The sequence below is a fragment of the Mytilus californianus genome, unplaced genomic scaffold (genome assembly GCF_021869535.1).
Source record: "Mytilus californianus isolate M0D057914Y unplaced genomic scaffold, xbMytCali1.0.p SCAF_1, whole genome shotgun sequence".
NCBI classification, from domain to species: Eukaryota; Metazoa; Mollusca; class Bivalvia; order Mytilida; family Mytilidae; genus Mytilus; species Mytilus californianus.
The window spans coordinates 35,546,505-35,572,966 of record NW_026262581.1 but is presented as its reverse complement, the minus strand read 5'-3'; the positions used below and the strand labels follow the sequence as shown (position 1 = coordinate 35,572,966).

At 32.1% G+C, this 26,462-nt stretch overlaps 1 protein-coding gene and 1 long non-coding RNA gene across 2 annotated transcripts; both read right to left on the bottom strand.

Annotated features, from left to right (window-relative positions):
• Positions 1–344: 344 nt before the first annotated feature.
• Positions 345–24,302, bottom strand: LOC127719889 (uncharacterized). The gene is made up of 5 exons (XM_052226247.1): positions 24,142–24,302; positions 12,806–12,907; positions 7,176–7,235; positions 4,513–4,578; positions 345–584 (listed from the first exon to the last, which is right to left on the bottom strand). Exons 1-5 carry the CDS (start codon positions 24,175–24,177, stop codon positions 522–524), a joined length of 327 nt encoding a protein of 108 aa, XP_052082207.1. The 5' UTR covers positions 24,178–24,302; the 3' UTR covers positions 345–521.
• On the bottom strand, positions 9,915–12,164 carry LOC127719928 (uncharacterized). Its single transcript, XR_007990543.1, has 2 exons — positions 11,149–12,164; positions 9,915–10,226 (listed from the first exon to the last, which is right to left on the bottom strand). It is a non-coding gene; the product is annotated as an uncharacterized LOC127719928 (long non-coding RNA).
• Positions 24,303–26,462: the final 2,160 nt, after the last annotated feature.

The following is a 26,462-nucleotide window of genomic DNA, read 5'->3' as shown; positions in this document are numbered from 1 at the left end:
CGACTTTAATTCTAGTATATTATGATAGAACCATATGTACAATTTTTTTCTATAAATTTAGAAATACAGTGATTCAGACATCAATATGTAAGACTTTACGACTTCATGATTTTATATCAGAAGGTTAAGTACTTTGAATTTCTCATATGAACTACAAGCATATCAAAGAATGCTCCCAGCTCATAAGTGCAAGCTCAATCACTCTTATATCTAAAATTCTGAATCACTGAATTAATTTACTTTTATAGAAAAATTGCAAATATGGCAAAAATTACTGTTTTTGAAACAGTGGTGTTCTAATTCCATCTTTCTTCAATAGTGACAAAGAACAACTGAAACAAGCATTAAAAAATTACACAAGACATTTATTGGGTCAAAAATTTTGTAAGAAATGATACCAAATAACAAGTTGTTAAGCTTTTGAAAATAGAAAATTTTGTAAGACACATGGTTTTGACTAATTATTTCCATGATGTGAAGGCAAGCTACTCATTGTTCACTGTGACATATGTAAGTTTGTTCTATTTCTTTTCCATAATCAACTCTTTTAATTTATCTGCATTAGCTCCAGTGATCTCCCCTACCTGAAATACAAAGCATATATCCTAAGTAATTCATCATTTTAAATATCATTTAAAGATAAATAAAATAAAGTTGAGGTTCCGAATCTTAGTTAACCTACTCACAAGAACATGAATTTGTTACTCCAATTTTGTTTTGCCGTTCTAGTGTAAAATTATACCACGACCAAATAAGACAATAATAGTGTTGCTGCCATTAAATCTTCCAATATCAGTCAGAGGTATTACTTAAACATGTGATTTCTGGATCCCCTATTTAAGTTATAATACCATTTAAAATTGAAAAATGTTAACAAAATTTGACACAGAATCTGTAAAATCACTTAAATAAGTAGTTTGAGAAGTAAAATTTTAAAACACTTAAGTGATAATATTTTTTTTCATTTTTTCATACAAGCTTTTATCTTTTATGGGTTAAATTAATTCCTTTGACAAAAAACCAGTATACATGAAGAAATGTTCTTTTGTTTAGAGTCTGTCAGCTTTTACCTTTTATTTGAATTAAGCAATAACTTGAATAGCTTTTGCCTTGTAGATGTATAATTAAATTTCACTCTTTTCCCTATTTGAAAGCTTTGGTTTTTGGTGGGGTTTTGTGTTGCTCAGTCTTTACTTTTCTATGTTGTGTTTCAATTGTTGTTTATCTTTATGTCATTTTTTTGCCATGGCAATGTCAGTTTGTTTTCGATTTAGGAGTTTGAATATCCTTTTTTAATTTTTCTCGCCACTCTTTTTTGCACTATTACTTTGGAGTTCATATTTACAACAGTGGTATCAATATATATTCAAATTGCAAGAGACTTGATGACATCAAGGTTTACATTCAAACTTAATTAATCAAATATTGTTGTAATTCATCCAAATTTGCTTAGTTCACGATAATTCATGTGATCAAATGTTTCTTTACCAAGCATTGTATGTTTAACCCGCCACATTCTAATGTGCCTGTCCCAAGTCAGGAGCCTGCAGTTCAGTGGTTGTCATTGGTTCATGTCTGTCATGTTTGTTTTTCGTAAATCATGTAAATTGTTTTGTTATGAATTAGGCCGTTAGTTTTTTCAATTAAATTGTTTCATATTATTCATGTCAGGGCCTTTTATTGCTGATTTTACGGTTGGGGTTTTCTCATTGTTGAAGGGGGTACGGTTGCCTATAATTGCTTACATCCACTTCATTTGAACTTTTGTGGATAGTTGGCTCAATGGTAATCATACCGCATCTCCTTATTTTTATATAGTACATTCTAAGCTTAAAATACTCTTGACATTTTATGTATTAGTTGGGGTTTTTTTTTTGCATTTTATCTGTAATCACATTATTAATGTTAGCATTCAAACATACAGTTCAACATTCTATTGGTTTGTTATTATAGATTCCTTTCAGAACATGTATTGATTTTAACTAATGTAGAGATACAAACTCATAACTGAAATATAAACACTTAATGAAAATAAATAATGGATTGCATGAAAATTAATGTTTTATTATTTTCATGAATTTTGTGCATAGATCATTTGTGGCTTTCCACTACACAATTTCAAACATTTCCCCTTTTCTAAAAATGCAATTAATAAAATAACTTGTGTTTGGTTTTTTTCTTCCCTACAGCTACCTACCCTGTATTTTTTTGCCTACCCTAAAGATGATATCAGCCATTTTTGGTAGTATATGGTGTCAAAATTGCAGGTGGTTCCCATATACTCAAGGTAAAAAAATTGAGAAAATAAAAAACTTGTACCTACCTACCTCATTTTTCTAACATAGAAACTTTATGCACTAATATTTTATTGTTTGGTCTTATATTACAACCATGACAACAAGCAGAAATGAATTGATCTGATTGATTTTTATCAGGTTAATTAACATCCGATTGTCAATACTTCATATTTGAGATAAGAAGAATATTTACATGAAGTAAATAAGGTAGATTTCACAAAGTGAGTCAACCTGGCTTAAGGGGTGAATTTTGGGCTAAAATTTAGGCTAATAACTGGAAAAGAAAAAGAATGTAGGGTTTGGGTAATAAGTAAAATAAAAGATGACAGGAAAGAGGAAAATGTACAATAGTACTGGACAACACAGCAAGCTAACCAATCATCAAACACTTATTCTTCCACATTGTCAAATAAAAATACAACTAAGTTAGGGAACAATAAGAATGTAAGAAGTCGGCAAGGAATCAATAAAAAAAAAATAAATGTGGATAGTGTCCACATGTGGACACAGATGATGCCCCCGCTTGCATATCATATAGTTATAAAGGGACATAACTGAAGAACGGTTAAAGTGACACCACCAAAATTCAAACTTGATCTGTGTTTTGTGGTAATAAGCATTGTGTATAAGTTTCATACTATTTGGTTGAGGCAAACTCAAGTTTGAGAACGGAAACCAATTTTGGGAAGTACGGACGTTTGTTCGTACGTACAGACGGACAAGGGTTAAACTTTATGCCCCCACTGCTAAGGCAGGGGCATAAAAAAGGAAGATAGAAAACTTCATGGCCAAAAGAAAAAAGACAACCAAAAGCCTACAAAATACTAAATGGGAAACTACCCATTAAGAAAGCGGAACCCCTACCAAAATATGGGGGTGAATTCTCTAGCTCTGGAAGGTTCCTGCTCCCCAAGTGAAGTATGTTGTGTTACTCACGTTAAAATTCTATAAATAATAGATGATAAGTGATAGCTGACTGGTGGAGGTCTTTTATTTCTATAAATCAAGACATTACCAAATATGTCCACTAATTTTGTGTTTGCTGTGAATTGACTGTAAGTGTTGCTCTCCACCCATTGCAGTTCATTAAAAAATTAGTACCTCTCACCTTTCAAATGACTCTTTACAATAACACTTTGTATAGACATTTTTAGCTATAAAAGAAATGAAGTAGAATTCAAATCTAAAAGAATTGTATGCTTTATTTTATCACCTTGCGCTTTGACGACTTGACTGCGGCTTTCTACAGCAGTTGGTTAAAATTTCTGACCAGTTGAACAGTTTGGTTTGATAAAAATATTGCAAGAGGTGGAGAGTAGCATTTACAGTAAAGTCCCAGTAACTCCTTGGTTTAATTTCCTAGTTATATGTATGGTGTTGGCCATGTCTAACGACAGTTGGGACATTAAACTTCCAGGTGATAATAAAATGCATCATTTCCCCACAGTATGGTAGAAATTGCCACATAACACAACTCTAGAATTATTATTTATTTATTTATTTTAGATCTCTGGCTGCTACCGAAATGTGTTTGATGGCATTAGGGGTAACCAATCATAATTTTCCAATAGAATCAAAAATGATTAGCATTGTAAATACGTGTGAATAAGTACTTTAGATCATTCATAATTGAGCAATCTGTGTTATAAAATAAGGAGATATGGTATGATTGCCAATGAGACAACTATCCACCAAAAAACCAAATGACATATAGATGTTATAATTAGTAATAGTCTAATCAAAATCAAACCCCTCACTTAATTACTCTTTTGTCATAGCTCAGACATAACTACTGTCTAATTTTGCTTATAACTTATTAAGGTCTAAATTTTGTATTTTCCTTTATCTAAAAAAAAAAAAAATAAGACTTCAACAATTCATGCAAAGCAAAAAATTTGACCTGCATCAAAATGTTGCACATGTCGACTTTGATATATCGAAGTCGACTTTCTGATAGTAAGTTTTTCTTATCATAGTACATTATTTGGCTTCTGTAAGTTAGAAACAAAAAATAGCTCAGACTGCTAATATTGATGTGTCATACTTGGGTGTCGAGCACTTGACTTGTCCAACATGTAACAAAAGAGGTTTTATGGTAATGAGAATGGTGTCAGTAACCACATAGGAAAGTGATGGAAACCTAACCAGATCCCTTACTTTTAAGTCAAACCCCAAATCAGTGTTTATATTCAGTTTGCATCTGCATTTAACTTACCTTTTGCCCGCCTTTGTATAGCTGAAAAGTAGGCATTGCACTAATCCCACAGCTTTGTGCTAAGTCCTGAAAAAATATTGAATTATGCTGAATACGAATAAGATAAAAGGAAGTCTGTATTGAAAACTGCTCTTTCGGCATAATAATGATCACATAGGGAAAATGTTTCAAGGTCTAACAATTCTGCAAGTGTTATTATGTTTTGCATACATTTTTTTATTACAAATCCATTCCCTATTTTTTAGGTTTAAATATTCAACAAATGTGCACAAAGCCTACACTGTGGAATTTTTAAGTGTCTGTGTCTTAGAATTGGTATGATCAATTGAAAAGACGAGGTTCTAAAAATTAAAATACTGTAAATTCAGAAATTATTGCAATGTTTTTATTATTGCAAAAACTGCAACAGGGTTATAAACGCAATAATTTAAACTCGCATTTTGAAATTTTGTATATGAATTAAACAGGATTTTTCTCAAAATCGCAAAAATTAAAATCGCATTTTAATCTAAAATGACAAAATCGCAATATAAAATGCACGCAATAATTTCTGAATTTACAGTATATTATTTAGATTCACATACATAAATAACTTATATTTATGTCAAAGATTGTTTGATAAACAAGGAATTTGAATATAAAGAGGAGGGCTAAATAAAATCAATCAATGTAGAAACATGTGCTTTACACAAGTCCGGGAATAAGACTAACATTTTCTGACTAGGGGCCCAACCTGCCACAATATGAAAATTAATTTAAGCACTATGGGCATTTTCATAAAAGTTTTAGGGGCCCAACCCAATTTTCAGTAGCATTGGCTACTGGGTCCCTGCAAGTAATGTTTCTTATTAGTGTGGTATTGCTTTAATAAATGGTATAGCGCAAACGTAGGTCAACTGCTGTTCCACACTTCAACTATGAACTGTCAGTTAATCCAACTACCAATGTAAAAATCAATATCAGTGCTCATAATCCATATCAAAAGTACCAAGTAATCATTTTCTGTCAGCCATTGTCCTTGATTGCCTTTATTTACTATTTACAGTCTTAAGAGATGAAAAACGGGATTAAAAAATTTCACACTGGCTAAATATATTTTTGAAAAGCCCTGATTGAGATACAAATGTCTTTGGAATTACTTATGAAATGAATTTTTTTTACATATAGCACAAGTATGGATGATGGGTTATCATACTCCCAACACCAAGTTTATTCTCAGTCACACCAGGAAACTTGGATATTCCTCCCTTCTTGGAGGGAATTTGGAAACACTCTCCAAATACTGCTTAAAATTGCTACATTTTGATTATTGTGATAGCTACATCTCTCCCAACATCACAAATTAGTTGCCCTTATCTATGTCGACAAGGGACAGTCAGGAAATGAAAAATTTATTATGTAATACACAACTTTACTTCCTGTTTAAATTTCATATCTCATAAGTTTTGATGAATTAACTTACAAATGTGTGTTTAAAATAAAACATTGTACTTTTTATCCATTTTACCTGATTAAGTGATACTTATTCAATAAACTGTTAACACAGAGATATGTCTCGCCTTTTTGTTATTTTGATAATGCAAATATTGAAATTAAAATAGCAATACTTTAACATGTAAGTTATGCAAATATTCAAAGTCAATGAACCATGACTGAAGGTACAGGGCTTAAACAATCTCCATAGAAATGAGATGTGCCAATGCTAATACAACTGCATACCAAATACCATTGACTTTTCATAAGTCGTTCCCTTTAAACAAACCTAAACACAAACATTAACTTGTAAACTATGTAAAAGTTTCAAAGTCAATCAACCATGATGAGGGGGTGGGGAAATATAATCTCGATGGAAACGCAACTTGCAAATGCAACAAAATCATTGACTTTACATTAGTGGTTCATCTTAAACTGACCTAACCGCAAACTAATACATGTAAACTAAGCAAAAGTTTCAAAGTCAATAGACCATGATTGAGGGGTATGGACCAAATATAGATGTGGTAATGCTTATACAACTGCATACAAAATATCATTGACCTACCACTAGTGGTTCCCCATAAACTGACCTAATCACAAACTAATACATATAAACTAAGCAAAGCTTCAAAGTCAATAGACCATGACTGAGGGAGCAGTGCCAAATAATCTCCATGGTAATGAGATGTGCCAATGCTAATACAACTGCATACCAAATATCATTGACCTACCACTAGTGGTTCACCATAAACTAGACCTAATCACAAACTTATACATTGTTGACATTGCCGCCGCTGGAAACAGCATACCTATGTCTCGCTTTTTGACTTCGTCAAGGCGAGACAAAAACCTTTTCTTGACTTTTTACTGTTTTTTTTTACATGTTAATATTTTATTAACATAAATGAACTAGATTGTTTTTAAAGAATGGAAATAGTGGGCACTGAAGAAACTTTTGTAGAAATAAGTTTAATTGTAAATATAGTAAGTAAGAAACAAGAATTTAAAATATCTAACCAAGGGTTTTAACTAAGAAGTAATTTTTTTGGTTAAAAATTATTGAAAAATATAGGGTTTGTTAAGCCATTTTTTTTGTGCTCAGTCTGGAATGAACATTTCAAATATTAAGGAAAAGTTAAAACCATGAGAAGAACTCATCCATCATGTCCATAAGTAAATGTACTTACTTCCTCTTCATCTACATCAACTTTTAGAAACATTACATCAGAAAATTCTTTGGCCATTTCCTGAAATAAAAAAAATACCTAGAACTGTGAGTGAACTCACAAAAGGGTACCTACCTCTTGCCCCGCAATACTATTATTTTTTTTTAATACAAACTGTAAAAGGACAAATATATTAGTAATAAAATATAACTAAGATTGCACTTATTGGAGACTATTACTGAATCTTGGGACTATTTTTAAATACGTTAAGTAAGTACATTGTAACTAAGTTCAAATATCTCTCATGACATGACAAAATGTAAAACAATTCAAACAAGAAAAAGAACCAAATGCTTGATTTAAAATAAAACAATAAATGTGAAACAAATATGACGGATAGCAAACAATGACTACTACTAATTACAGGCTCCCACTTGGGACAGGCACATACAGAATGTGGCGGGGTTAAACATGTTTGCTAGCGCTCAACCCTTACCTAACCAGGGACAATGGTAGAACCCTACCCTATACTTTAACATTTAAGTTATGCAAATATTCAAAGTCAATGAACCATGACTGAAGGTACAGGGTTAAACAATCTCCATGGAAATGAGATGTGCCAATGCTAATGCAACTGCATACCAAATACCATTGATGAATATCATTCCCTTTAAACAAACCTAAACACAAACATTAACTTGTAAACTATGTAAAAGTTTCAAAGTCAATGAACCATGATTAGGGGGTGGGGCTATATAATCTACATGGAAATGAAATTTGCAAATGCATTGCAAACAAAATATCATTGAATTAACATTAGTGGTTCATCTTAAACTGATCTAATCACAACTAATACATGTAAAGTACGATGTAAGCAAAAGTTTCAAAGTCAATTGACCATGACTGAGGGGGCAGGGCCAAACAATCTCCATGGAAATAAGATATGCCTATACTTATACAACTGCATACCAAATATCATTGACCTACCACTAGTGGTTCCCCATATGGGCATAAACTGATCTTATCACAAACTAATACATGTAGAGTAAGCAAAAGTTTCAGTCAATTGACCATGACTGAGGGGGCAGGGCCAAATAATCTCCATGGAAATAAGATATGCCAATACTTATACAACTGCATACAAAATACCATTGACCTACCACTAGTGGTTCCCCATATGGGCATAAACTGATCTAATCGCAAACAAATACATGTAAAGTAAGCAAAAGTGTCAAAGTCAATTTACCATGACTGAGGGGACAGGGCCAAATAATCTCCATGGAAATAAGATATTTGCCAATGCTTATACAACTGCATACCAAATATCATTGACCTACCACTAGTGGTCCCCATAAACTGACCATGACTGAGGGGACAGGGCCAAATAATCTCCATTGAAATGTGATGTGCCAATGCTAATACAACTGCATAACAAATATCATTCACCTACCACTAGTGGTTCCCCATAATCTAGACCTAATCACAAACTAGTACATTGTTGCTGCCACCTCACCAGAAACAGCATACCTATATCTCGCTTTTTTACTCCATCAAGGTGATACAATAATCAGTTGGAAATGGCTTGACACATCAGTTTGGCACGAACCACAAAAAAACAACTAACAAAAGGAAACAAATTATCCATCTAAGAGTACTTGGAGATACTGAAAGCTAGTTCAAGGCCAATTACAACTAATAAATAAATCATGTTTTCCAAGACTGTACAATGTACAGTACATGTCTAATGTACATGTATATCCTGGAATCTACAAATGTGCATGCATGTTTTCCTTGTTTACCTTACATAGCCTCAATTGAATTGTGACTCTGAAACTGTTAAAACAACACCAGTGATTCATACAGAAAACAAATCAAGGATAAAAGGACAAAAGGTAATACACATGTAAATAATGCCCCACATCAAATATGACAACTTTTATGTGTGTTCAACAACTTAATTGATAATACATGTACACTCAATCTAATAGATGACTAGTTTGATGATTCAATAATCGTTTGTTTATTTTGTTTTATAATGTTAAACAAAAAAAGACTTAAATAATAAACATTTAAGTACACTTTATTTCAAGTCCGTTAATTGTGTTTTAATATTTTCAGAAATATCGCAAAATTAAATACCCCGAAATTCATAGGTAATATGAAATTCGTGAAAAATAAGACGTACAAAATGAAAATGCTAAAAAAGTACTTGCATCTGTAATAAGAAAATTTGATTATCTCCCCTTAACATGTTGGATCTTGATCATATTTCTTTAAGTACATACTAAAGTAGTGTTTTCTTCAACTACATGTATAAATTTTCATCAATTTCTGTCTGGTCCCTTATGAGGAGTTGCACTGACTTACAAGGCAAAATGAATTTCCTATTACTCCAAAAAGAGGTATAAAAGTAGAATATGTTCACTATATGGGACAAAAATTCCTCTGCTTATATAATGTAGGCAGGAGTATAGCTTCAGTTCTTTATCAAGGACAGTTTTTGACAATTAATGAGTAATGCATCAAATAAAACTATACAGGAACTACCTCTGCCATGTGTAAGCTGCTATGGATGATATTACAATTGCAACTGACAATAAAATGCTTCGCTGGGGCGCAGCTTGATACGACCGCAGAGGTCGAACCCTGAACAGTTGGGGCAAGTATGGACACAACATTCAAGCTTGATACAGCTCTGAATTTGGATTGTTATTAAATATTTGACACAGCATAGGTTTCTGACACAGAAAGAATGTGGTCTAAGAACTTGAATTTTTTTAATTTACCTATTATGGTCCAATGTCCAAAATCAAAATACATGGTTAGATTCAGCATATCAAAGAACCCCATATATTCAATTTTTGTTAAAATCAAACAAAGTTTAATTTTGGACCCCAACTTGGACAAACTTGAAAACTGGGCCCATAATCAAAAATCTAAACACATGTTTAGATTCAGCATATCAAAGAACCCCAAGAATTCAATTTTTGCTAAAATCAAACTAAGTTTAATTTTGGACCCTTTGGACCTTAATGTAGACCAATTTAAAAAACGGGACTTAAAATTAAAAATCTAAATACGCGGTTAGATTTGGAATATCAAAGAACCCCAATAATTCAATTTTTGATGAAATCAAACAAAGTTTAATTTTGGACCCTTTTGACCTCAATATGAACCAATTTGATAGCGGGGCCCACAAATAAAAAATCTAAATTCATGGTTAGATTCAGCATATCAAAGAACCCCATATATTCAATTTTTGTTGAAATCAAAAAAAGTTTAATTTTGGACCCCAACTTGGACCAACTTGAAAACTGGGCCCATAATCAAAAATCTAAACACATGTTTAGATTCAGCATATCAAAGAACCCCAAGAATTCAATTTTTGTTAAAATCAAACTAAGTTTAATTTTGGACCCTTTGGACCTCAATGAAGACCAATTTAAAAAACGGGACCCAAATTAAAAATCTAAAAACACGGTTAGATTTGGCATATCAAAGAACCCCAATAATTCAATTTTCGATAAAATCAAACAAAGTTTCATTTTGGACCCTTTTGACCTCAATATGAACCAATTTGATAGCGGGGCCTACAAATAAAAAATCTAAATACATGGTTAGATTCAGCATATAAAAGAACCTCATATATTCAATTTTTGTTGAAATCAAACAAAGTTTAATTTTGGACCCCAATTTGGACCAACTTGAAAACTGGGCCCATAATCAAAAATCTAAATACATGTTTAGATTCAGCATATCAAAGAACCCCATATATTCAATTTTTGTTGAAATCAAACAAAGTTTAAATACTGGACCCTATCTTGGACCAACTTGAAAACTGGGCCCATAATCAAAAATCTAAACACATGTTTAGATTCAGCAAATCAAAGAACCCCAAGAATTCAATTTTTGTTAAAATCAAACTAAGTTTAATTTTGGACCCTTTGGACCTCAATGTAGACCAATTTAAAAAACAGGACCCAAAATTAAAAACCTAAATACAAGGTTAGATTTGGAATATCAAAGAACCCCAATAATTCAATTTTAGATGAAATCAAACAAAGTTTAATTTTGGACCCTTTTGATCTCAATATGAACCAATTAGATAACAGGGTCCACAAATAAAAAATCTAAATACATGGTTAGATTCAGCATATCAAAGAACCCCATATATTCAATTTTTGTTGAAATCAAACAAAGTTTAATTTTGGACCCCAATTTGGACCAACTTGAAAACTGGGCCAAAAATCAAAAATCTAAACACATGTTTAGATTCAGCATATCAAAGAACCTCATATATTCAATTTTTGCTAAAATCAAACAAAGTTTAATTTTGGACCCTTTGGACATTAATGTAGACCAATTTGAAAACTGGACCCAAAATTAAAAATCTAAATACACTGTTAGATTCAGCATAACAAATAAATAAATGTGATCAAAGATTTTACAAATCTAATGCGCCATACTGTGCAATTAAAGATTACGTCTTGAAATTTTTCAATATTTGAAATTTGAAAAAAAAAAAATATTTGAAGAATAATTCTTTTTAATTTCTGAAATCTGAAATGAGAAAAAATTGGCCCCCCACAATTTCTTTTTATCCCCCCCCCCTTTTTCCCCCCAAAAAATTCTTTCCCTCAAGATATGGTCATAATCTCAATTCAAATTTCCAATGGAGTTGGCAACCATAATTACCCATTTAAATTTACCATAGTGCTAACTTAATCTATTTTATAATAGAATTAATAAAAATATAGTGTCAAATCTTTCATATGGATTTTTTTGTAAAAAAAAAAGATGAAAACATTTGCAGATATTTTTACTGGTCTTCCTTTATAAATATGCATTTCTTTAAACATAATTTAAAAGCAGTGTAAGGGAAGTAACCAAAACGTTGTATTTGGATTACCTCCCTTACACTGTTTTAGATTATCTTTATTGTTCATTAACCATTACTTTATACATAATTTAAAAGCAGTGTAAGGGAGATAATTTCAATGATGTATTTGATTTATCTCCCTTACACTGCTTTAAATTATGTTTTGTACTAAAGTATTTGTCCATTAACCAGGACAACCTTGTTTTTCCCCCTTTTTTGCCCCTAATTCCTAAACGGTTTGAGCCATAACCCCCCAAAGCAAATCCTAACCATCCCTTTGTGGTATGGAAACTTGTAGTATAATTTCAGAGAGATCCATACACCGTTCCACAGTTATTGTCTGGAAACTAGAAAATGCTCATTTTTGGCCCCTTTTTGGCCCCTAATTCCTTAACTGTTGGTACCATAACCCCCAAAATCAAACCCAAACTTCCTTTTGTGGTATTTAACCTTATGGTCAAATTTCAAAAAGATCCATTCACTTAAACTAAAGTTAGAGTGCGAAAACCAATATGTATTCAGATGACGACGCTGGACGACGACGACGACGACGACGACGACGCCAACGTCATACCAATATACGACCACAAATTTTTTTTGCGGTCGTATAAAAATCTAAATCAGCTGAACTGAATGTTAAATTATATAGGCCCCATGTAAATGAACTAATTTTTATAACTTCTAGTTTAATGAAGCAAATTTTCTATTCCAACATTTGACATGATATAAATAAATTCAATGTTCTTCAAAATTTTATTTTCTCGTAACTTACCTGTAATTTAGGTGCAATCATTTTACAAGGACCACACCAAGTGGCATAAAAATCAACAACAAGTAATTTAGATTCATTTTTTTTCTTATCTTCAAACTCATCCTGTAAAAAGATATGAATGGTCATGTAGAATATAATCTCAGAATTAATTTTCAACAAGGAATCATTCATAATCATACTTAATTATTGGGAGTCTTTTTTTATTTTGTAGTAATTTTCACGCATGTTCTGACAGTTGCAAGCTTTACTGGTAGGAAGCCACAGTCTTACATGTACGTCATGATAGTGCTGAAAGTGGCGTTAAACACTAATCAATCAATTAATCTTACGTCATGGATATTAACATGTTAATTGTTTTGATTACAATTTCTGTTACCTGTGTTACCAGTGATAAAGAAATTGGTCAATGGCATATAAAATGTGTTCACTGGTAATTTTTGGCTGTTCTGTGGTGCAAGTCTTCTACATAACAGTTTTTTTTTGTACATGTAGTATACAAAAATAAATGGGGAATGTGTCCATGGGACAGAGATGATGCCCCCACTTGCATATAACGTTATAAAGGGATATAACTCAAGAACTGTAAAAGTGACGCTACCCAAATAAGTACTTGATCTGAGTTTGGTGGTAATAAGCATTCTGCATTTGGTTTAGGCAAACTAAAGTTAAGAGGACAGAAACAAATATTTCAGGAATTTTTTTGTAAAGGGGCATAACTCTAGAACTGTAAAAGTGACGCCACCAATTCAAACTTGATCTGTGTTTTGTGGTAATAACTATTGTGTATAAGTTTCATAACATTTGGTTGAGGCAAACAAAGTAAGAGAATGGAAACGAAAAATTCAGCAATTTTTCCATTTGTAAGGGGGCATAACTCTAGAACGGTAAAAGTGACGCCACCAAAATTCAAACTTGACCTGTGTGTTGTGGTAATAAGCATTGTGTATAGATTTATATGTGGTTGAGGCAAACTAAAGTGAGAGAATGGAAACGAAAAATTCAGCAATTTTTCAATTTGTAAAGGGGCATAACTCTAGAACGGTAAAAGTGATGTCACAAAATTCAAACTTCACCTGTGCTTTGTGGTTATAAGCATCGTGAATAAGTTTCATAACATTTGGTTGAGGTTGGAAACCTGAATTTTGGGACGTACGTACAGGCGGACAAGGGTAAAACTTAATGCCCCCTCCACTACGGTATTCAATTTTTGTTGAAATCAAACAAAGTTTAATTTTGGACCCCGATTTGGACAAACTTGAAAACTGGGCCCATAATCAAAAATCTAAATACATGTTTAGATTCAGCATATCAAAGAACCCTAAGAATTCAATTTTTGTTGAAATCAAACAAAGTTTAATTTTGGACCCCGATTTGGACCAACTTGAAAACTGGGCCCATAATCAAAAATCTAAATACATGTTTAGATTCAGCATATCAAAGAACCCTAAAAATTCAATTTTTGTTAATATCAAACTTAGTTTAATTTTGGACCCTTTGGACCTTAATGTAGACCAATTTGAAAACAGAACTAATAAAATGCTTCGCTGGGCGCAGCTTGATACGACCGCAGAGGTCGAACCCTGAACAGTTGGGGCAAGTATGGACACAACATTCAAGCTTGATACAGCTCTGAATTTGGATTGTGATTAAATATTTGAAACAGCATAGGTTTCTGACACAGAAAGAGTGTGGTCTAAGAACTTAAATTTTTTTAATTTACCTATTTTGGTCCAATGTCCAAAATCAAAATACATGGTTAGATTCAGCATATCAAAGAACCCCATATATTCAATTTTTGTTGAAATCAAACAAAGTTTAATTTTGGACCCCAACTTGGACCAACTTGAAAACTGGGCCCATAATCAAAAATCTAAACACATGTTTAGATTCAGCATATCAAAGAACCCCAAGAATTCAATTTTTGTTAAAATCAAACTAAGTTTAATTTTGGACCCTTTGGACCTTAATGTAGACCAATTTAAAAAACGGGACCCAAAAATTAAAAATCTAAATACACGGTTAGATTTGGCATATCAAAGAACCCCAATAATTCAATTTTTGATGAAATCAAACAAAGTTTAATTTTGGACCCCTTTGACCTCAATATGAACCAATTTGATAGCGGGCCCACAAATAAAAAATCTAAATACATGGTAAGATTCAGCATATCAAAGAACCCCATATATTCAATTTTTGTTGAAATCAAACAAAGTTTAATTTTGGACCCCAATTTGGACCAACTTGAAAACTGGGCCAAAAATCAAAAATCTAAATACATGTTTAGATTCAGCATATCAAAGAACCCCATATTTTCAATTTTTGTTGAAATCAAACAAAGTTTAATTTTGGACCCCAATTTGGACCAACTTGAAAACTGGGCCAAAAATCAAAAATCTAAATACATGTTTAGATTCAGCATATCAAAGAACCCCATATATTCAATTTTTATTGAAATCAAACAAAGTTTAATTTTGGACCCTTTGGACCTTAATGTAGACCAATTTAAAAAACAGGACCCAAAATTAAAAATCTAAATACACGGTTAGATTTGGCATATCAAAGAACCCCAATAATTCAATTTTTGATGAAATCAAACAAAGTTTAATTTTGGACCCCTTTGACCTCAATATGAACCAATTTGATAGCGGGCCCACAAATAAAAAATCTAAATACATGGTAAGATTCAGCATATCAAAGAACCCCATATATTCAATTTTTGTTGAAATCAAACAAAGTTTAATTTTGGACCCCAATTTGGACCAACTTGAAAACTGGGCCAAAAATCAAAAATCTAAATACATGTTTAGATTCAGCATATCAAAGAACCCCATATATTCAATTTTTGTTGAAATCAAACAAAGTTTAATTTTGGACCCCAATTTGGACCAACTTGAAAACTGGGCCAAAAATCAAAAATCTAAATACATGTTTAGATTCAGCATATCAAAGAACCCCATATATTCAATTTTTATTGAAATCAAACAAAGTTTAATTTTGGACCCTTTGGACCTTAATGTAGACCAATTTAAAAAACGGGACCCAAAATTAAAAATCTAAATACACGGTTAGATTTGGCATATCAAAGAACCCCAATAATTCAATTTTTGATGAAATCAAACAAAGTTTAATTTTGGACCCCTTTGACCTCAAAATGAACCAATTTGATAGCAGGCCCACAAATAAAAAATCTAAATACATGGTAAGATTCAGCATATCAAAGAACCCCATATATTCAATTTTTGTTGAAATCAAACAAAGTTTAATTTTGGACCCCAATTTGGACCAACTTGAAAACTGGGCCAAAAATCAAAAATCTAAATACATGTTTAGATTCAGCATATCAAAGAACCCCATATATACAATTTTTATTGAAATCAAACAAGTTTAATTTTGGACCCTTTGGACCTTAATGTAGACCAATTTAAAAAACGGGACCCAAAATTAAAAATCTAAATACACGGTTAGATTTGGTATATAAAAGAACCCCAATAATTCAATTTTTGATGAAATCAAACAAAGTTTAATTTTGGACCCCAATTTGGACCAACTTGAAAACTGGGCCAAAAATCAAAAATCTAAATACATGTTTAGATTCAGCATATCAAAGAACCCCATATATTCAATTTTTGTTGAAATCAAACAAAGTTTAATTTTGGACCCTTTGGACCTTAATGTAGACCAATTTAAAAAACGGGACCCAAAATTAAAAATCTAAATACACGGTTAGATTTGGCATATCAAAGAACCCCAATAATTCAATTTTTGATGAAATCAAACAAAGTTTAATTTTGGACCCTTTTGACCTCAATATGAACCAATTTGATAGCGGGGTCCACAAATAAAAAATCTAAATACATGGTTAGATTCAGCATATCAAAGAAACCCATATATTCAATTTTTGTTGAAATCAAACAAAGTTTTATTTGGGCCCCAATTTGGACCAACTTGAAAACTGGGCCAAAAATCAAAAATCTAAATACATGTTTAGATTCAGCATATCAAAGAATCCCATATATTCATTTTTTGTTAAAATCAAACAAAGTTTAATTTTGGACCCTTTGGACCTTAATGTAGACCAATTTGAAAACTGGACCCAAAATTAAAAATCTAAATACACGGTTAGATTCGGCATAACAAATAATTAAATGTGGTCAAAGATTTTACAAATCTAATGCGCCATACTGTGCAATTAAAGATTACTTCTTCAAATTTTTCAATATTTGAAATTTGAAAAAAAAATAATATTTGAAGAATAATTCTTTTTAATTTCTGAAATCTGAAATGAGAAAAAATTGACCCCCCACAATTTCTTTTTACCCCCCCCCCCTTTTTACCCCAAAAAAATTCTTTCCCTCAAGATATGGTCATAATCTCAATTCAAATTTCCAATGGAGTTTGCAACCATAATTACCCATTTAAATTTACCATAGTGCTAACTTAATCTATTTTATAATAGAATTTAAAATATAGTGTCAAATCTTTCATATGGATTTTTTTGTGAAAAAAAAAGATGCAACATTTGCAGATATTTTTACTGGTCTTCCTTTATAAATATGCATTTCTTTAAACATAATTTAAAAGCAGTGTAAGGGAAGTTACCAAAACGTTGTATTTGGATTACCTCCCTTACACTGTTTTAAATTATCTTAAATGTTCATTAACCATTACTTTATACATAATTTAAAAGCAGTGTAAGGGAGATAATTTCAATGATGTATTTGATTTATCTCCCTTACACTGCTTTAAATTATGTTTTGTACTAAAGTATTTGTCCATTAACCAGGACAACCTTGTTTTTCCCCCTTTTTTGCCCCTAATTCTTAAACGGTTTGAGCCATAACCCCCCAAAGCAAATCCTAACCATCCCTTTGTGGTATGGAAACTTGTAGTATAATTTCAGAGAGATCCATACACCATCCCACAGTTATTGTCTGGAAACTAGAAAATGCTTATTTTTGGCCCCTTTTTGGCCCCTAATTCCTTAACTGTTGGTACCATAACCCCCAAAATCAATCCCCACCTTCCTTTTGTGGTATTGAACCTTATGGTAAAATTTCATAGAGATCCATTCACTTAAACTAAAGTTAGAGTGCGAAAACTAATGTGTCTTCGGACGACGACGACGACGCCGCCAACTTCATACCAATATACGACCACAAAAATTTTTTTGCGGTTGTATAAAAATTAAGAATCTAAATACACGGTTAGATTCGGCATATCAAAGAACCCCAATAATTCAATTTTTGATGAAATCAAACAAAGTTTAATTTTGGACCCTTTGGACCTCAATGTGGACCAATTTAAAAACGGGGCCCAAAATCCAAAAACTTAATACACGGTTAGATTCAGCATATTAAAGAACCCCAAGAATTCAAGAATAAAACCCCATTGAAATTGGTCAAGAAATAAGCAATTTATACGAAGTATCTTCTTTTGCACAATACTGCGCAATTGAATATTTCTTGCTATTGCGCAATACTGCACAATTGACAATTTCTTGCTATTGCGCAATATTGTGCTATTGGATATTTCTTGCTATTGCCCAATACTGTGCAATTGAAGATTTCTTGCTATTGCGCAATACTGTGCAATTGAAGATTTCTTGCTATTGTGCAATACTGTGCAATTGAAAATTTCTTGCTATTGCACAATACTTATTACATAATAATTTACACATCCTGTTTGGTGTGTATCTCCTTCCATATCATTATTATTTGCTTTTAAATATAAATCAGAAATAACCAACTTAAAATGGAAAATTTTAAAAGAAAAAAAAAAGGAAAAAAAGAAAAACTAGAGGCTCTAAAGAGCCTGTGTCGCTCACCTTGGTCTATGTGCATATTAAACAATGGACACAGATGGATTCATGACAAAATTGTGTTTTGGTGATGGTGGTGTGTTTGTAAATCTTACTTTACTGAACATTCTTGCTCCTTACTATTATCTCTATCTATAATGAACTTGGCCCAGTAGTTACAGTGGAAAATATTTTGTAAAAATTTACAAAATTTATGAAAATTGTAAAAAATTGACTATAAAGGGCAATAACTCCTTAAGGGGTCAATTGACAATTTTGGTCATGTTGACTTATTTGTAGATCTAACTTTGCTGTACATTATTGCTGTTTACAGTTTATCTCTATCTATAATAATATTCAAGATAATAACCAAAAGCTGCAAAATTTTCTTAAAATTACCAATTCAGGGGCAGCAACCCAACAACATGTTGCCTGATTGGTCTGAAAATTTCAGGGCAGATAGATCTTGACCTAATGAACAATTTTATACCATCAGATTTGCTCTAAATGCTTTGGTTTCAGAGATATGAGCCAAAAACTGCATTTTACCCTATGTATTATTTTTTTGCCATGTCGGCCATCTTGGTTTGCGGGCAGGGTCATCGGACACATTTTTTAAACTAGATACCCTAATGATGATTGTGGACAATTTTGGTTAAATTTGTCTTAGTAGTTTCAGAGAAGATTTTTGTAAAAGATTACAAAAATTTACGAAAAATGGTTAAAAATTGACTATAAAGGGCAATAACTCCTTAAGGGGTCAACTGACCATTTTGGTCAAGTTGACTTATTTGTAGATCATACTTTGCTGAACATTATTGCTGTTTACAGTTTATCTCTATCTATAATAATATTCAAGATAATAACCAAAAACGGCAAAATTTCCTTAAAATTACCAATTCAGGGGCAGCAACCCAACAACTGGTTGTCCGATTCATCTGAAAATTTCAGGGCAGATAGATCTTGACCTGATAAACAATTTTACCCCATGTCAGATTTGCTCTAAATGCTTTGGTTTCAGAGATATAAGCCAAAATCTACATTTTACCCCTATGTTCTATTTTTAGCCATGGCGGCCATCTTGGTTGGTTGGCGGGGTCATCGGACACATTTTTTAAACTAGATACCCCAATGATGATTGTGGCCAAGTTTGGTCAAATTTGGCCCAGTAGTTTCAGAGGAGAAGATTTTTGTAAAAGTTTACGGACGACGGACGACGGACGCAAAGTGATGAGAAAAGCTCACTTGACCTTTCAGGTCAGGTGAGCTAAAAAGGAAAAAAAAAAAATCCCCCCCCCCCAAATTTTTTGAACACCCTTATGATTCATCACCCCCAAACTCAATCCCAGCCTTCCCTTTGTGGTATGGTACCTTGCAGTACAATTTCAGAGAGATCCATACACTTGAACACAAGTTATTGTCTGGAAACTAGAAAAATGTGTTTTTTGGCCCCTTTTTGGCCCCCAATTCCTACATGTTTCAGGCAATTACCCCCAAACTCAATTCCAGCTTTCCCTTTGTGATATGGAACCTTGTAGTACAATTTCAGAAAGATCCATACACTTTCACACAAGTTATTGTCATGAAACTAGAAAAATGCTTGTTTTTTGCCCCTTTTTTGGCCCCTAATTCCTAAAATTTTGAGGCAATTACCCCCAAAAATCAATCCCAGCATTCCCTTTGTGATATGGAACCTTGTGGTACAATTTCAGAGAGATCCATACACTTGAACACAAGTTATTGTCTGGAAACTAGAAAAATGCTTATTTTTGGCCCCTTTTTGGCCCCTTATTCCTTAATGTTTCGGGCAATTACCCCCAAACTCAATTCCAGCTTTCCCTTTGTGATATGGAACCTTGTAGTACAATTTCAGAAAGATCCATACACTTTCACACAACTTTCACACAAGTTATTATCATGAAACTAGAAAAATGCTTGTTTTTTGCCCCTTTTTTTGCCCCTAATTCCTAATATTTTGAGGCAATTACCCCCAAAATCAATCCCAGCATTCCCTTTGTGATATGGAACCTTGTGGTAAAATGTCAGAGAGATCCATACACTAACACACAAGTTATGTCTGGAAGTTACAAAAATGCTTATTTTTGGCCCCTTTTTGGGCCTAATTCCTTAACTGTTGGTACCATAACCCCCAAAATCAATCCCAACCTTCCTTTTGTGGTATTGAACCTTATGGTAAAATTTCATAGAGATCCATTCACTTAAACTAAAGTTAGAGTGCGAAAACCAATGTGTCTTCGGACGACACAGGACGACAACGACGACGACGCCAACGTCATACCAATATACGACCGCAAAAATTTTTGCGGTCGTATAAAAATGCTTTTTTTTGGCCCCTTTTTGGCCCCTAATTCCTTAACTGTTGGTACCATAACCCCCAAAATCAATCCCAACCTTCCTTTTGTGGTATTGAACCTAATGGTAAAATTTCATAGAGATCCATTCACTTTAAAGTTAGAGTGCGAAAACTAATGTGTCTTCGGACGACGACGATGACGACGCCGACGTCATACCAATATAAGATCGCAAAATTTTTTTGCGGTCGTATAAAAACTAGTCAAGGATAAAGGGAAATCATGACTGCATTGAAGTGTTAAAATTATATAACTTACAGGTAAAGTGTCTCAGGTAAAATATATGTGTTTGTCAAATTTAGTTAATGTGATTATGAAATAAAAATTCAAAAATATAAACTAGTTGAACAAATTGCTTGATAAAAAAATATTGAAAAAATTGTCATGACTGTTTGTTTTTGATGTTATACCTTTTAAATAATTCTATCAACATGATCAATGCATGTAAGTAATTTTTTACATGTATTTTTTTTGGCAAGTGAAGAATAAATGAATATCAGTCTATCATCTTCTGATATAATGCAAACATAGATCTGCCTTTTTCTATTGAAAAGGTGCTTCTTAAATTAATTTTCTAAAATCAAAATTGTTTATACTTAGAGAGACTGATCTGCATTCAACATTGTTTAACAAATGTTTAAGATTATCTTTAGGACTTATTCTAAATAAAATTTAGGTAATTCATTATTTCTCTATTTAATAAATATGTTCAGAATAATCATTACAGCAAAATTTGATAATATTTTTGTCATATAAACATATTATAATTAGTTTGTGACAAAAAAATACAAAACTGAACAATATAATGCAAAGAAATAACAATTCTATAAGAAATCAAAACACATGGAAAAAAAATATGTTTCTGCCCTCAGTTCTAATGACTATTTGATAACATGGGTAATGGAGCCAATATTTTAAACATGTTCCATGTTATAGAGGTTTAGCATTTCTTTTACTTTTTGTTCTTTGTTAAGATTTTATAAGATGTAAGATTTTATTCATAACCTGGTTAAGAGACATTATCATGAGAATTAAGGTAAACAATTTTCAAATAGATTGTCTCTAAGTTATTATGTAAATTTTACAATCAAGGAGGAAGTGTTCTTCATCTTCCAGCAAGAGGCACAGTTTACATGTTTTATCCTTTCTAGACATTTTATCCACTAATTTCTATTTCTTAATTATGACCACTAATTCTTACATTTGAGTTTACTGTTTTCATCATAGGTTTTTATTTTATTTTCAAAAAAATTCTTAGTTTTGTTCTTAAAATTCATTTTTAATCAAAGGCTTTAAAGAGTCTAATTCATTCAAGTCCCTGCAATTATTAACTTTATCTAAAAGGCCTGGGTTGTGTGAAATATTCTTTGCAAATGTATACCAAGAATATGTATCATGCCAGTCCTGCAGTTTTGATAATATAATACACAGAACAAAAAGTGATTAAATTTATAGACCCTAAAAATGCCACAATCTATAGAAGTGTACTTTATTTTTTCTGGAGACAGAAATTAGCCAAACTGAAGATAACATATTTGATAAGTAAACAATTGTTTCAAAAAGCAAGACATTTTTTTTCTTTAAATAACTTCTTGTCCTAAGATTTACTTTATTTAGAAATAAGAACATATTTCATTATGATTAGCATTTTTGATGATAACTAGGTAGCCATTTGGAAAATTGAAGTCTCCAGTTTTAAGATTTGAAAAATATAAAAGATAAACAAAAATAGTGTTTTCCTATACTATATGATGATATTTGTAGTTTTGCTGAATAATAATAGACTGTACAACTTTGTTAACAAAATTTATTGTAAAAGTATTGATATTGATAAATTTAATTTGTTAAGAAACAGGCTTTTTATATAACTTGCTTCATGGTTCCTTTAAACTTATCATTTGCATGATTATAACTTATTTAATAATACATTTTGTAATTCATTTAATAATGCAAATGAACAATTGAATACAATGTAATGTACATCATGTACAATAACTTTTTTTTTACTGAAAAATAATTATTTATGGATTCTCTGTTTTGTTTTCACATGCTAGTCAATAACTTGACTTTTTGTCATTTCTACTCAAGATTCTTACCAAGAAGCAATTAAAAGAACAAAAATAAAAAAAAATAAAAAAAATATAATAAAAAAAAAATAAAAACATTGGAAAGAAAGGAAAATATATTAATATTTAAAAATCAACAAATAATATGAATTAACAAAGACTAAATCAACATTCGAATCTACTTTTTCAAGAAAAGGTGAAATGTCAATTTTAGAATCTGAGTTACCTGTACAGGTAAATTTTAATGAAACATACAAGCTGAAAACTTCAACCCTGATTGATTTCAACAGGTAACACAATTAGATAAAACATCAACCTATGTTTTTATGACCCCAATAAATGGCCATCATCTCAAGATTGAATACCCCAATAAATGGCCACCATTTGATGGTGACCATACAAGAGGGTGGACATAATTAAGAGGAAGTCACAGGTTGTACTGTATTATATTCTTTCAATGGGACAGTTCATTGTTCCAAAAATTTAAATTCGACACAATAAAGCTACTCAAAATGCGAAAATGTTTCATTTCTTTCACAATAATTTATAAAATAATACAAAGAACCATGATCATACCTTTCTAAATAATGTCATGAATGTAGAAAGATATGATCATTACGCAAATTATGGTATATATACATTGTATATTTTCAAAATGTGAATAACTACTAGTGTATTGTTGCATTAATATGTACTATGCCATAATTTATGATCATCTTTTACATTATCATTATTATCAGACAAAATAGAAATCAAGAAGTAACATAATTTATTTATCAAGCACATGTATGATGTTATGTCAGATTATTGGTTATATGAATTTACAAAACTGTCAAAAGTGAAGCCAAAAGTCTTAGTTGCGCGGATACATCGGACTTGAACGTACTAAAAATATAACAGAAAATTCACACAAAAAAATTAAAACACATTTATTAAAATATTATTTAGAAAAAGGGGGGTCCATAATTTCCCAATTATTGAATTAAGGCAATTTACCTGGCTGTGGAAAATTGCGTTCACAACATGTTCACCATATTGCACGTAGTAATCGCTTAAAACATTATGACTCTCAATTTGTGAATCGATTTGCACCAATTTTACCTGATTAACTTGTTTTATTAAAGATTCGTCTGACATCCTCACACTGTTATTTTCTAAAGCTCCAAAAAGCTATCAACATGGAAATCCGCGAAAATTATAATGACCGGAAGTTACAATTCCGTAATCTGGTTCCCTCTCCTCTACGTTCTCCCTCGACGGAGCGGAGTACCCAGGTCACAAGCACTTGACCTTGACAAGATGCCGCACGCCCTACAAATGTCTTAGTGAATATTGAAAAATATACGCAATAGAAAATAGAATACTACAAAATAGATTGCTGTTCTGCCTGTTAAAATTAAGATTTAAAAATAGAAAAAAAAATCTTTCTTTTCAATTAAGGACCATTAGGGATTGGAACAATTTACCAACATCAGTTTCATCGGCCAACACAGCTGAAGGATTCAGGAGGGTAGGAATACCCTTTACCGTCAGGCGTCAAACGGTAATTTTCGGCTACAGTTAGCGTGAAATTGGTTAAAATTTTATTGTGATTCGTAAAAAATTCCTTATCGTGATTCGTCAGAGGTCTCAAATAATTATCCGTTACCGTAATTTTTGGAAAAAAGTTTAACGTGATTCGTCAAAATCAGTCGATTTTTTTATCGTCATAAAGAAAATGTACATTGTATCGCCATAAAGAAAATGTACATTGTATCGCCATAAAGAAAATGTACATTGTATCGTCATTTGGCAAGATTTTTTTTATCGTTATTTGTCATGAAGGTACCCACATTACGACCCACATTCATGCCCTAAAGCCATGCTCTGAAAGGAACTAGGCAACATCAGTTGTACATAATTTTAATTGTAAAAATATTGCGAACATTTTCAATGTAAATAGCCAAGAATGAACTTTTTGTGTTGCCCGACACTGCGCAAAGTTTTCTGGAAGAACCAATCACATTCAGTTTTTGCAATCCGGTTCCTGACCTGGAAGCCAGATCAACACGAAGCACAATACATGCAACCATAGATGTATAAACCACCTATGATGCAACTTACCACAGGCACTTGTCTATGAAAAAAAACCTATTAAAGTATATTGGTAATTTTTTTTTCAGAGACAAGTGCCTGTGCAACTAACATAAGAAAGAAAACAAAGTACCGATCTAGTCTATATTTAGACATGCCGTACCATATAAAGCATATGCATGTGTATTAAACGTGACGTTTTATTCTTTTTGGGATACAAGCAATGCCGCAATTACCCTTGGTCCTTTAGATTCTGAAACGGCACTTGAATATTTAAAAATTTGACAGTAGTATCACTTGAAAAGTCAGAATTATGAATATATATAATTGAATTTATGTGATATGTTTTCTGCATTTTGTTAATTTTAAACCACCGTCGATGAGTGAATTCGAATCAGCCTTTAAAGTATACCAACAACATTATAGGTCTTACAATGTACAGTACAGTATTTGACAATCGATTGAAAAGACACTTTATGGAAAACACTATCTATCCTATAGCCTATCCGAGTCATTCAAGTAACGTTGTAGGACGTTGTGGGGTATTTGCAACCATTTGTATTCAGCTCTATTTTTCTACTCAATCAATTCTTTACAAATAGTTCTCATTCAATTCTATTACGGTACTTCAATTTACTAGGAGCACGATCGATCGTGTCAATCGTATATCCAATCGATACGATCGTGTCACAGTTGATCAACTCAATCAATTCTATTACTTCAGTTTACTGGGACACGATCGTATCAATCGTATACAATCGATACGATCATGCCACATTTGATCTAATCAATCGATTATAAAACTTCAATTTACTAAGGGTACGATCGTATCAATATATTCAACTGATACTATCGTGCCACGGTTAATAAACTCAATCGATTCAATTACTTGAATTTACTAGGAGCACGATCGTATCAATAGTATTCAATCGATACGATCGTGTCATAGTTGATCAACTCAGTCAACTCTATTACTTCACTGATTTACTAGGGGCACGATCGTATCAATCATATACATATGCATTTTTTTGGAATTAATATTGATTCACTCATAGGGTCTTTGCTTCGGAAATAAACACATTTATTCTAAAACCAGTTGTTGGCATGCTGCGGGTTATGTTCTTCTCGTAAAATTTATGAAGTCATGATACTAAACCTCTAACGGTTGGTTGAATTTCATATGCTGAAAACGTAGTCTTTCAGTCAGTTTAATTGAGGTCTGGAGCAGGCATGTCAGTTACTGCTAACCAGGGGCGTTTCTAAGATATTTGAAAGAGGGGGCGTAGAATAAAATCTTTTGCCGAGCGGAGCGAGGTGAAACATTTTTTGGACCTTTTTTTTGCTAAAAA

Excerpts from the sequence above, each read along its gene's own strand:
- LOC127719889 (XM_052226247.1), bottom strand. The coding sequence starts at position 24,177 with ATGTCAGACGAATCTTTAATAAAACAAGTTAATCAG. Across the intron at positions 12,908-24,141 it reads TAATAAAACAAGTTAATCAG|GATGAGTTTGAAGATAAGAA; the intron begins GTAAAATTGGTG and ends ATCTTTTTACAG. Across the intron at positions 7,236-12,805 it reads TGATTGCACCTAAATTACAG|GAAATGGCCAAAGAATTTTC; the intron begins GTAAGTTACGAG and ends TTTTTATTTCAG.